The 14,539-nt window shown below is 34.0% G+C and overlaps 1 protein-coding gene across 12 annotated transcripts in view; it reads right to left on the minus strand.

The window, feature by feature from the left end:
* LOC108971370 (phospholipid-transporting ATPase ID) overlaps positions 1 to 14,539 on the minus strand; it is a 42,310-nt gene that overhangs the window by 19,179 nt on the left and 8,592 nt on the right. For 5 of the 12 annotated variants that reach the window (XM_018937378.1, XM_018937376.1, XM_018937369.1 and 2 more), the window contains exon 1: positions 2,750 to 2,983. Coding sequence is in view for 2 of the 12 variants with exons in the window: in XM_018937380.1 (XP_018792925.1) it covers positions 9,109 to 9,142 (34 nt within the window). In the remaining 10 variants the exon portion in view is untranslated. Of the gene's footprint in view, positions 1 to 2,749; positions 2,984 to 9,108; positions 9,608 to 14,539 lie in introns of those variants that run through there. The other 7 variants (XM_018937380.1, XM_018937379.1, XM_018937375.1 and 4 more) reach the window with 4 other exon arrangements.

The following is a 14,539-nucleotide window of genomic DNA, read 5'->3' on the forward strand; positions in this document are numbered from 1 at the left end:
TTTTGCAATTTTCCGTGATTTTAAAGCGTAGTGCAGTTCAAAGTGTTAACAACAGYTCGCATATTTATATTATATTTCACTTGTAAACAAATAAGTATACGTGGGTTGCTGTAACTTTTTCAATTACATTCCAATTTATTTCAACWCTAATTTGGCGGATGGGAAATAAATGCGCGTCGATTAAATTTTGTTCGTCTTCAACAAAAAGGTCTATTGACAATGATCAAGTCCGCCTTAATCGTACGAAATATTATATACTGGAGTACTTATATTCCGAACTTTCACATAACACCAGAAGATGCATTCGAAATTAAATTTTTTTTTTTACTTTAAAATGGAAATGTAAGCAGTGACCCTCGTACGTTTGTAGAAAACGTTCAGTGCAGTGCAAATGTTACCTCTAATACCATCGCAGATGAAGAAAAACTTTTTAAGGAAAAAAATCTGATATATGAACATTCACACATGTATGTACATATATATCCATGCCTCATGCCTTTTCAGTTTGGCGGTATTTGAGTGGGATATTTTGATTCTGTTAAAATAACTGAAACAAAAGCTAGAAAGTAAGGTCAATGTAATTTGTAAACATTTTTTGCAACAGGATTCTTTGAATAATTGCTCCAAATAAACATATAGTATTTTTGTATATTTATGTAAGTACGTATACATATAAGAATGTATATGTAATTAATAAGATTTTCGACTTCGCGCAGAACAATTCCAATAAATGACAAGAAAGCGCAACTAAGCGGAATTTTGAAGGTTCGAGCAACAAAAGATGCATGTCTTCCAAATCCAAAAATCGAAAAATAAAGACTTCTCCTCCGAAAACTATTACTGAGTAAAACTACATTTAACACGTCGACCCACCCATGGGTCAAGCTGGCTTTGATTCAGATCGATTTTTTGTTAAATGAAATATAACTATGTATTTCGAATCAAAACAAATTTTTAAATATATTTATTAATATTTGTGATTTTGTCACTGAACCACACTGAACCACAACGTGTAATCAAAATTTATGTATTCTAGCCAAAAGGGCATAACAATGACAGAAGCGATTGCCTGCAAGCTGAACTAGAATAGTCTCCCAGCTGACATATACTASGAGTATATTTTTGTGTATATGTTTATATATACATGTAATTTAATATATATATATATATGTACATAAGCCTTTAATAGGAATAGTTTATCTCCTTTATGGTACCGCTATATTTTCTATATATATGTTAGACAATTAGCAAACCACTTTACTCTTGAATAGAAGCAAGTCTTCATGACTGACTGTTCGATGATGGCACTCTGTGCAAATATTCAAAGAGAGGCTCATCACGTTTTCTCTACCGGGTGTATGGAAATGTGTATGTGTGTGCATATATGCGAATGCCATTCATGGATTCGCAGTTTTATGCGATTTCATACTGGAGAAAAATAAAAAAGTTGCACAAGTGCGATTACGCGCAAATGTAAACCTAATTGTAGGCAAGAAAACTGTCGCCACGCCACATATTTAATACAATRTTGAAGTATAGAGACATACTAAATAATATATGAACATTTGTATATAAACTACASCATGTTTCTGCGGTAGCTTATACGTATGCGTGTACATATGTGTATCCATGAAGTGAAGAAGTTCAGTTCAGTTAAGATTTATTGCATTTTTGTCCGTATGTAAGTATTTGTGGCACTAGAAATCATACGCTCGCGGCCTTTCCTTGGCGTTACTACTAGGCAATGCTTGTTAATATGTTTAAAGGGTGGACAACACGAATACTGTCTGGCAAATCTATTATGTCGGATAGGGTAAAAGCATGAGTCATGTTTTTCTCTATGTCACTAAGAAGCTACGTTGTTGTGATATTTAACGTGTTTAATTAACTAGAAGAACAACCTCCGTCACATATGTACWTRTGTATGTATGAAGTGCCGCGCACTTCGTGTTTAGAATTATTGACACACGCACAACACTCAGTCCTTTAATAAAAATCGATGAAAATTCAATAAAAACGCAAACTATGCGTGCACACACAAATATACATGTATACCGTAGGTATGTGTATGTACGAACACATAAGACAACCCGCAAGYCATAAATAATTGCAAAAGAAATGCTTTCCATTTATTTTTACATATGTCACTTGTGCATTGCAAACACTTCACAGCGGGTTTGAGCGCACTCAGTTGTGATGACGTCCGTTTGAAGGGCGGACCGCTGAGGGTTGGCCGGCAGAGAGCCATGGTAATGACAGCGTACACTTAAGCACGTAAAAACATACATTTATATGTGCTTAATATATTTTTGCATCGTACATATTACATATTAATTTGCATAGGTGTGCTGTGCTGATTTGACAGTTGTAAGCGGAACACTCGGCCAAGATCAGCCGCAAACGCTAGCGCTGGTGTCGACCACTRCCAGCCAACAGCTCTCAAGCTGGCCCATCCGAGCAGCCAAGAGGCAGCCCACAAGATGCAGACTGCTGACGTAGTCGTTGTTGTATTTTTAGTAGCACATTGTAATGCAGCGAACGWWTGTCGCCCATTTGTAATTGTGGTGATTAAGTTTTCTGTGAATTCTATTTTATTCCGCTGCTATTTTACAAAAACATTACTGTATTGAACACTAAAACTGATTTYTTCACTTCAGCACAACAATTACATGTAACTACTTCCGTCCTCTAAGCCCCAATAAGTTCACTTTGTAATAACCGTTACTAAAAACTATAAAAAAAACATTACACATTCTCTGAACGCCGTACTTGGCCAATACATGCTTGTATGTATGCTTTATGCACAAGTGCTGCACTTCATTACTTTAAAGTCCCAGTCAACGCATTTCGCAACGCAAAAAAAAAACACATTTAATTTCAAGTAGGTTATTTGTGTTAAAATGGTATTTTCCGTTGTTTTTATTTTTTTTTTTGCGAATCGCCAAACGGATCTACTGTTACTTTTCGACCAGCAAACGCCACAAACGAGAACAAAATCGAGACTAAAATGAAAAGTTGGAAAAGCTCCTCGACTCAATATGATTTCACTCACGTGGCGGCGACTCAATGTGTTTAGGCGCAGAAGCTTGAAAGCGCAGAGAAATGGAAATGTAAACAATAAGGAAAACACTCGTTTCGATTGCACATATTCTTTCGCCTTCTCCTTCATTACCCCGTTGGCGTCAGCAATGCTGGCGGCGGCGCTATTTGTGGCAAGTGGGGAAAGAAGTAGTAGTTGCTGGTCACGTTATGCTCCCTTCGTGAATGGCGGTGACCACGGGAACTATCTGGCTGAATTCATTGCGGTATCGAAACTGTGCCAGTGGTGCCAGTGTCAACAGCTGGCCGCAGAACTCCGATTAACAATGCCTCCTCCATTCATACCATAATAGTATATGGTATGTTTGCAAAAACATATCGAGTGAAACTGTGGCGAACTGTGAACTTTGAATGGGAAATCCCAAAGACCACAGACAGATTAATCACACAATGTTAAATTCACGAAAATTAGATTCGATCGTGTATCTGGATCAACATCAGTGGTTTTGCCCACGAAGAAGAATAAACGCATAGGATCTGCGTAGGATCTAAATTGACGCGGCGGGAGTAAAGTCTAGATCAGGATAAGTGAATTGAAACAGAGAAAATAATAGGAAAAAGATAAATAAGGTTATAAGGACCTCTTTCAATACACACATATATGTATAGTAACTTTCTTCTTCCGCTCAACGTCGGTATTATGAGTAAATAATTTACTAGCTTTTAACTTTCTTCTACAATTATTTAATAGTATATATCTACCGGTATACCTAGATAYATATGTATGTATAAGCCCATATTTTATATATTTACAAATACRTAAATAGTACATACCTACCTACCTTCATATGTATGTCCGTATAAATTGTAAATGCAAATCATCTAAACGCTTTATACCCACTTTTAYTGTTTGTCGTATTTTGTGCCGACATTCGCAGGGGGTATCGTGATTTTGCGCAMTGAAGTGAAACGTCAGCCCAGCTGATATCGTGTGATTGTAAAGAAATCTAAACAAAAACAACAATAGGTGATGTACAAACGGAATAGTGAACGAGAAAGAGCAAATACCTTTGAGCGGTAAAACGATATGAGCGCGGCAAGAGAAACGATTGAGTCGAAATTTATTTACTTTAGGTATTTTCTGTTAACATATTTGAAGTCTGTGAAAAAAACTTTTATTTACGCGAAAATATGTAATTAAAGATGTAGGTAACAAAGGCTTGTACGAAATACAGCGAAGTGAGTATGGTGTGTGGCCCGTATACGACTCATCCAAGTAAACAACATAACTAAAATGAAACTGTTTTATAGAAGCGACTTAACCGCGATGTCCAAGCACAAGAAAACACATCATGTAACTAGTTATAATTATCAACTAGTATAGACCCCATTTGGTCGCTCAAATGGCTTTTTCCTCAAATCTTATTTTTCTACTATTATATTAGTTCAGAAAAAAACAAAAAGAAAAAAAAAATTGTTATTAAAAATTTAAAAAAAAAAATTATTTATTTTCAAATATAATTTTATGATTTTCCAATTGCTGCATGACACAAAGTAAACATAGGGCAGGCTTTGTCAATACTGTAATGATTATTCAAGCGGTTAAAAAGCAATTGTTTCGCAAGCGGGGAAAATACATTTGGACAAAGTGAAATCGCATGCATGCAAATACAATCTAATATTTGTATATATTGTACTTATGTATGTAGTATTGGCTGATAATATAATCACAGGGCGTAAAAGTGCAATAGAAATTTTGAACACCTTACAAAAGTTTAATTTTATTTCAAATCCACACTATGTATTTGTATTGAAATTGTATATATTAAGATCAATACAGTGCAAGTACGTACATATAWATATACATATGTATATGTACATATCTATTTGATGTTAGGGAATGTAGCTATGAAACAATAAAGCATTTCGTATAGATTGAGAAATAATGTATGTACATACATATGTATGATGTGTGCACATATACAGTTGGAAAATATCTCCCTTCCRCTTTTTTTCTCTTTATTCAATGATTTATAAAAAGTGTTACAGTGATCGGATTTAGTTCAAATATGCGCCGTTTCGTTCSATGATCTGTTTCCATCAAAACGGCAACTTCATAATACCCCCCTCGTATAAGCCCCCTCCTTATTTGCGAAGAACTCGGACAGCTACTTTYCACTTCGTGAGTCATTTTTCTAGTCTAGTGACAAAGCCGCAACGATTCAAAGTCGATCGTCAATACTTGTATAAGTACTCACAATAAATATTATGTTGATTAATAACAACCGGAAAATTATTAATAAATACCCTGCAGGAACAATGAATCGCTGCGCTTATAAGTAGTTTGGCTTTTACAGATGAATGCAGCTAAGGGCGCCGYAGTAATAAAATTGGCTATTTTGATTTTTATTTTTATTTTTATTTCGTCCATGTAGAAGAATACCTCGCAACTACTTCTACAACAACAACTACATCTACAATGAAATTGAATTTTCTTTAAGAAAAAAAAGTGATTATTTACACGTGTATCGTGTATTGATCTACACGGTGTATAGTATTTCTCGGACTGGCTGAGTACCCTTGACCTATTGCACTATGCCGTTGCCCCTCACAATCATACATATTTTCTATTTGTCATAAATAAGTCTTTTGTCGTTCAAATTAATGAACTCACTTACTTTCTTTATTTCACTAAAATTCGCAGAAAAAAGCATTTGATTCAGTTGCCCTTATGTGCGTACAAAATTCAGTATACACATACATATGTATGTAAGTAGATATGTATGATAAGATTTGTGCATTGTGSACTTAAATCGCTCACAATTAAACAGAAACATACCTAATAGTGAAAGAGTTTATGAGCATGTGTGTTTAAGTACATACATATATACTTATGTATGTGTTGATGTCCATTAAACAGTATGATAGAAAGTTCATTACCTTTATTTTTATTTACAAAAATATTTAATTGYTCGGAACTGGGTGTACTAAGTGTGCAATAAAATTTGTAAATCCCAGAATGAAACGTCGGAGATCCTGTAAATCTGAATCTGTATGATCAGAGTGTCGAGTCGATTTAACCATATTCGTCTGTCTATATAGCTGTATATATACGCCAACTAGTTGYTCAGTTATTAAGATATCGATTTGAAATTTTGCACCGGCATCAATTAGCCTGTAATAGGCCATGAGCTCCAGAGGAATACACGCTAATATTCTAATCGGACGGTTAAGACGGCTTTAAAAGTACACAATTGATATTAGAAATAAAAGTCGCATATATTGAGGAGATAATCTACTTTGACTTTGTTATCATCTGATAAAATTTAACATTGACTTTTTGTTATTGGGTGAAGTTTGATCTCCATAAGTCAATTAGTGTTTTTGGTATCTGGCGAGTTTTCAAAGCAGTGACTGCGACGGAATCGTTGGAAATGTTGCAGAAGTGYTTTTGAGACTATTTATTTTCACGAGGACATGCATTTGAGTGCCACGGARTCTTCATTGAAGTCTGCGAAGTTATGGTACTCGTCTATAGTATTGGTATCAATGGCGTAGAGCCTCATTATATTTTTGGGTAAGAARCATGTAAATGCGAGACTTCTGTAAAAATACATAAATCTTTTTCAAAAACAAAGAGTATGGGTCATAAAAAAAAGGACGCAATATTCATCAAATGCATAATTTTTGGTGACGAGAGATGAGTTTAAGAATATGACGAAACAGTCCAACAATCTAGAGAATTGTGTTCCAAGAATTAGACATAAGAGGTGTATGAATAATTTGACTAGAAGTTTGTTTTGACTCAGGAGGCTACCTCAGTAGTAAGTGCGAGTTTTACAATTTATCGAACACAGAATTTGTTTTAAAAATTTGTATTTCTAACCAAATTTAGTACTTTGTAGGGGTCAAATTTGAACAATGGGAGTGGCACCCTCCACATTTCTCTGAAAATACAAATTTATATTTATAGATTTTCGAACTTTCGAATGCATTCATACCGCATATAATATGACAAATATGTGAGTTATTGTAATAAAATTGAGAGAACGTAAAATGRATAAAATCGGGTGAAAATTGCCTCATATAACTAACAAAACTTATGCACGTGATGGTATCGCCTATACTGAAGAATGTTCGATCACACCCAAACTTAACCCTTCCTTCGTTCTTGACATTACTTTTGCCTCTTTATACTAAAACTAATTCTTCTTCATTTGAACATCTCTGAATTCAAATTTGAAAGTTTGTCAGTGATACTGAAAGCCTCTTATTATACTGATTCAAAGATAATTGTAGTTGCAAGAAAGTGTGATTATGGCTTCGCAATCACATAAGCTTCAATGGCCCTCATATACTTCCTGTAACTCTTGCGTGAAGTCCAGATATGATTACTAATTGGGGCTAATTACCAACAACTGTTTGTTTTCATGTGTACAACAATATGTGAATACAAGTACATATACATATACCCTCATCCACTTACATACATATTGAATTTGGTGATGATGTCTTCACTTCGATTCTGATATTTTCAAACAGGACACGATATTTACTACCACTACTRGTAGACTGTCACTTATAAGAAAGCATGAAGTGCAACACTTTTCTGTCAGGTTGTGATACATATGTACATTCATCCACCTATCTAACACAAAAGGTAATCAAAATGAGACTGTTTATACACCCTGCAATAAAGTCAACAAGACCGGGGTGAATTTATGACTAGTTACRAAGAAACATGCAACTGATTGAACTTTAGATATTTTTACTTTTCCGAAAGGTTCTTTTTGCAGCCTCAGCTTTGTAAATCGTTTTGAGCTAGTTATCTTACACGCYACTAAAATAGTTTTAAACAAGTAAGGAAGGGCTAAGTTCGGGTGTCACTAAACATTTTATACTCTCGCATGATAAAGTGATAATCGAGATTTCAGGCGTAGTTGTGAACCGATTTTACCCATATTTAGTACATGTCGTCAGGGTGTTAAGAAAATATTACGTACCGAATTTCATTGAAATCGGTCGAGTACTTCCTGAGATATGGTTTTTGGTCTATAAGTGGGCGAAGCCACGCCCATTTTCAATTTTTAAAAAACGCCTAGATGCAGCTTCCTTCTGATATTTCTTCCGTAAAATTTAGTGTTTCTGACGTTTTTCGTTAGTGGGTTAACGCACTTTTAGTGATTTTCATCATAACCTTTGTATGGGAGGTGGGCGTAGTTATAATCCGATTTCTTCCATTTKWGAACTGTATATGGAAATGCCTGAATGAAACAACTCTGTAGAGTTTGGTTGACATAGCTATAGTAGTTTCCGAGATATGTACAAAAATCTTAGTAGGGGGCGGGGCCACGCCCACTTTTCCAAAAAAATTATGTATGTCCAAATATGCACCTATACATACATACATATGTATACTATATAATAATGACACTACTAATAATTACACTAAAATAGTCATTCACACATTGTACATAGAAACACCTGCTCCTGATATTGTACTAGCGATGTTCTAGCATCTCAAAGGTTATTTTGTGGTACTAAATTACCACACAATAAWACTTATGGAGAAGCAAATGATTATTATTAAAGCTTTCGTTATACATATTCAACAAATTCCTTGCTGTTTAAGTGAGGATTTTTTCAGGGCACAACTGCTCCCGAAAGAAGGAGCCTGCTTTAGAGGCTTTAAAAAAATCGATTTTTTTGGAAAGGGAAGAAGTAATTGAATAAAGCGAAATTTCTAGGATTAATAGTTATATATTTAAATATCATCCGAAAATTTGTTGGATACGACATCTTTGATATTCTACCTTTGCGAAGCGATTGCCCGATGCATCTCTTATGTGCATTTGTTGGACGGCGGGCAGGATGCAGGTTCCAATTTCTATCGGAAACAAAAAAATTCATAGAGATTCATATTTGCTAATAAGTTATCTTCTAATTAAACTAAGAAAAATCCAAAAAAAAAGTGTAAAATTCCACCAATTTTTAAAGTGGTTTTAAACCGACTATAATGTATAGTCAAATTTCTATTTTTAATATGAATGAAACTTAGTTGGAACTCACCTTTTTGTGGCTGTGGTTGTGTTTTTGTTCCCATTATGAATATTTTCCGTCTTTGAGAGCGATTTAGTTCAAATTGAAGTTTATTCTTAAGCGTAGACTCGGTAGATAAAACGCGTATTAAAAGTCGGTATAAATATGTATGTTGTATGTAAAAATAAGTGCACTTTTACTTAGAATGACTTAGTTAACATTATCCATAAATAGAACTAGTAAATTAAGGTAACTTTTGTTTTGTGTCTTTGTGATTTCGTTTTCTCTTAAATATTATTTAACACTTTTATTATTTGTTTTTTTGTTTTTTTTTTGTTAAGTTAGTTGCAGGTAGAATGTATCCTTTGTTTCCGTTACAATTAAGAAATGCCTCTTTGTTAGTCAATTTTTCCAGGCGGTCTGGACTTGGACGGAGGCGCTCTTCTGCGTTTTCGTATGATCGGTGGGGACCAAAGTGGAGACCGCACGAAGTGGATATCCATGTGATTGGTTAAAGGACGAATGCCGTCTAAAAATGAAACAGAAACAAAAAAAGACAGTGAGAATGGGTTTGATACTGAAAAGTTCCGAAGGCGTGCTGAGAACAGCCAATATCCTGTGGTATCATGCATACTTTAATCATTTATAAATGAGTTGTAACAAATTAATTTTTTATTAAAATATTCATATGCGATGAGTGCATGTGACTGAAACTAGTGTTGGCTAGGGAATATTGTGGAAGAAAACAGCTGCACCACGTGTTATTCACTCAGTTGTTGACAGCAGGAATGAGATTAAAAATTTTTAAATCAAATTTATTATAATATTCACACGCTTTTTACACATTCGTGAGAAACTTTACAAATTTGATTTGATTGAATGTAGCAAAACAACAAAATTATTAATGTGGATAACTCCTTTGCAAGGCATTATTCCTACAAATAGTTGACGTTATAATGAAGGGTCGATAAACAGCAGCCATCTATTACAACGCTGTTTATTATAAACTCTTTAACTATCTTCAAGATATACATATGTACATATACGCTAACCGAAATTTACAAAATCAGCATCGTCAAACGAGTAAAACCCTTTATATTAAGTATGTGGGCCTTGAGTAGAGTTCGTTTAGAAAATATGCTCATTTCATTTCATTAAAATATCCAACTTAATGACGGATGATATACATATGTATATGGTGAAAAGTTGACGAATAGGGTTTGGTAGTTTGGGTGCTCTTGGACCATATTCTTCCACATCAAAACACAGTATAGTAAGTCGAAAATGTGTCTGGCTAAGCGCTACGTACCGCACAAGGTTAATCGTTGGGGCTCAAGTCGATACACATATGTATGTATATACATTAATTTATGTTTAAAAATCAACCGAAATGGAGAGCCTCTTATAAGCTAAATCAGGTCATAGGAAATTATGGAACGATTTGAAACATTTTTGGATACAAGTTTTCACATTTTTGATGACACTAAGCTGTTGGCATTTAAAATAGCGTTCTATTAGCAGTGGGCATATCTGTAGCACGATTCGTTCCATTTGAAACTGTGTTAAGTGGATTGCTTAATAAATAAATATCAATGTGAGCTTTTGGTAAAAAATATTTAAACATTTGGTTTCGTTAAGTTATTAATAATATAAATTGATCCACATGTACAACTGTGATTAGAATGAAAGGTGAATTTTGCCTATTTCGTCTCCTTCAAAGTAATCCCCTCCCGCAGCAATACACTTATGCCAACGAATTTTCCAGCCATCATAGCACTTGGAAAAATCCTCTGTCGTGATGGCCATCAGAGTCTTTTTCGATTCAGCTTTTAATCCTCAATTGAGTCAAAACGGTGTCCTCGGAGTGCTCATGTGAATTTGATGAACAGCCAAAAGTTACACGAAGGTAAATTAGTTGAAAATGTGGAGAAATGATCACGAATAACCAATGGAGTATGAGATGGTGTATTATCGTACTTCTTTGTTTAATACTGCCAACTGTCAGAATGAAGAAAATTACCGATTCGAAAAACCCGCCAAGTATAAATTAATAATTCACCTTTCAATTTGATCATTGTAGTATGTATCCTCTAAGAGAGCGTAATCAAAATAGTTCTTAGGTGTTGAGTTTCTTGAAATTCCAAAGCAAATACAAATGTAAACATAAGCAATATGATGCCAACATCTAGCGACTTCGAAACTTCACATTTTGAGGATTTCTTACAAAAGGTTAATTAGTTTTCTGAGAACTTTGTCAGCAGTTTTTATTTTGAAAAACAAAGTGGGTGATGCAGGAAAGATTGTTTGTTGTTACAAGCAACATATTGTGTGATCGTTGCAGTGCCAGTTGAGCTCTATGCAAACATATTAATATATCTAGAGTATAGAAAACTGCTTCGACCATCGGTTGCTTTTGGCACAAGCTCATATACCAGCATGTACATATGTACATATACTTAGTGCATATGTAAAAGTGTATCTATGTAGATATAAAAACCAAGAATTGCACGGAATTGAAACACAATCGATGCACTCGCCACTGTTATATTTGATTATACATTTGACTGATATATTGAATTACGATATTTGAAACATTGCAAAGAAATAATTTCAACATACACATATGTAGGTAAGAGTATTAATACATGTATATGTATATGTACATAAATCCTCTGTGTAAATTTGTTAGATTATGTATACGACTTTCATAGAATTAACGTTTTTTGGACTGGAAGTTTATTTAGATATTCATTATTTGGTGAAGTATTATTGCATATGTAGATATTTTACAAAAATATCTGCAATTGTATAAAATATAGAAACCGTCGAAAACAGTATTTAACATAACAAATACAAACATAGTTTTAACAACTGAAAAAATACTCGGCCGAACACTAAAATTTGTGGGTGACGATTTTTCTACTATTAAATATGTATTACTCGTACTTACACGCAGCGCTGGAGGGAGCTAAGGRCACAGCTACTAGAAAATCCGTTCGAACATACTAGATACTAAGAGTATGGTCAATACACATAGCACATTAAATTTATTTTATTTCATACGCAACAATAATTTCTAATGAAATCTTAAGCCRAATTTATCACTAATGACGGGAGTGCACGAAACTACAACACTTATCGTAAATTTTCGTCGCAGTAATGAGTTAGTTCACGTCTGTGCTTTCGTCAAAATATTGACGGAAATGCTCTCGAATATATATCCTTATAAACAAACAAATGTACTAATTTTTGCTATATATGTATTTGTTTGTATGTATATTATATACCAGAGAGTAATGATCCGTATATAATTAGCACAAAAATSAAATTATTTTGCCATTTTCATATCTAAACGTTAAAATCTATTTTATATGATGTGGTTAATAAAATACTAAAAATTATTTTACCACCAAGGCTAACAGGGTCAAGGCTTATCAAATAACCCTGTTCTGATTGAATTGTGTAATAATAAATACTTTTCATTTAAATTTTTCCTTAAACCAAAGCAAAGACCCAATGTAAAATGTAGACATCGGAATATTTATGGTTTTGTGGCCACGAGTGCCTGTTTTTTTTTTTTTTTTTTGTTATTAACAAACATTTAAATTGAAAAATCTAATGTTTTCATAACCGAAGCAGTTATTATATCTAAATGAGTTATTTAGAACGAATGATAAATTAGCCGAGCAGAAATTTATAATTGTCAGCAATAGTTCAGGCTTGGCGTCTGGATCAACTGCAAATACTTAAATACGTAATGATGATTAGATATGAATTACCCATTCACTCAGTTGATTTAACTCTTACTGATTGTACTGATAAAATAAAACAAATTAAGGAAAATTTGCAAACCAAATTTATTCATTTCACAAAAGCTTTCAATTTAGAACGTCAAAGGAAAATATGGAAATACGATACCCAAGTGATAGCGGGGCTCCCTTGTACGGCAATTAATGTATCAAAATCGTGCTGTTCATTGGCAATTTACAGCTTTAATAACCTGATAGCTCAGCTCAGATTGGCATTCTTATATAATCCGGCTTATTCGCTGTTAAGCCCACACATACACATATACTATATTTATATGCAATTGAAGATCGGGTTGCCAATTATGATGTGTGTTTTTCTGTAAGCTTTCTGAGTCTGAATGTTATATCGCTATAGTTTAGTTGTAAGAAATTCATACTTCTAATACATTTGCTATTTAATTTTAAATCAATGAACAAACTTCGTGACTCATACGCATACATATGTATGTATATACACTTATGACTGTTCAAATGCTCCGTATAGATTGCAATTTCCTCTTCCCGCTTCACATTTAAGATAATGCAGTAATAAGCAGCTGCGGCTATGCATCAGTAGAGAATTTGAAAGCACTGAAGAATTAACTGTTAATTAACAGACTACAACAACGCGATGGAGAAACATTTTTTAATGCATGGTCAATTTTCAAATCGGGTTSCTTTATAAATAGCTTCAGTTTTCTACTTGCTTAGGTATGTGAGATTAGCAGGAAAAAATTCGTCATTTGACTTAGAAGTGAAGTTATGAGCAAAAAAAAAATATGCACATATACATACATAACTAAATCTGAAAATGTAAGAAAATGTAATCGACCAACGGTTTGCATCCAAAGGTAAAATTTTGCTTGGTMTTTCCAACAACGTTTTCCATAATAGGTTGCATTTTGATCAATAAGTTTTATGGCAGCTGCATATACCTTATAAGGGTCTAATATCTGTGGTTCCGACAAATAAGCAACGTATGGAGACAAAAGAACGTGTGAAAAATTTTAAGATCGATAATTCAAAAACTGAAAAGCTTTTTCGCGTATATACAGACAGACGAACACGCTTAAACCAACCCAGGACGTCACGCTCATATTTAACATAATTTAATAAACTCTGTCCAGGACATAACAAGAAGAAACACCTGCCCGGGGAAGGGCTTCTAAATCATTGTTGTCACAAAATTCATTATTCGGTTAAGTCTAATTTTCTAGACAGCATACTCGCAGACAATTTCTTGTCAATATTTTCCATGAATGAAATTAATACCTAGCATAGCTCTCATTATTACCTTAGGTTCGAGAGATTTTCCAATCAAATAAGTATGTATATGTATATATGTATTGTATGTATGTATGGATTTGCTATAAATTAACCAAATGACCTTGTTCACTCAAAACTTCCAAAAACACAAAGCCGCAAAATAATTCAAAAATATGTATGTACATTCATATGTATGTATCTAGACATTAAATGCGTAWGCGCATGGTGGTGCACACAGAGTGATGTACGGAACACAATGCTCTCGACAGACTGCAGCAGCACGACAGTGAACTGAAAATGGAGTTGTGAATCCTACTACATGAACGTTTGTGAGAGGGCAGCAACATAACAATGGCCGGCATGCACACAAAACAACGCAGTTGTCCATTTTGCATGTACACAATTTC

The sequence above is a fragment of the Bactrocera latifrons genome, unplaced genomic scaffold (genome assembly GCF_001853355.1).
Source record: "Bactrocera latifrons isolate USDA-ARS-PBARC rearing strain unplaced genomic scaffold, ASM185335v1 scaffold_34, whole genome shotgun sequence".
NCBI classification, from domain to species: Eukaryota; Metazoa; Arthropoda; class Insecta; order Diptera; family Tephritidae; genus Bactrocera; species Bactrocera latifrons.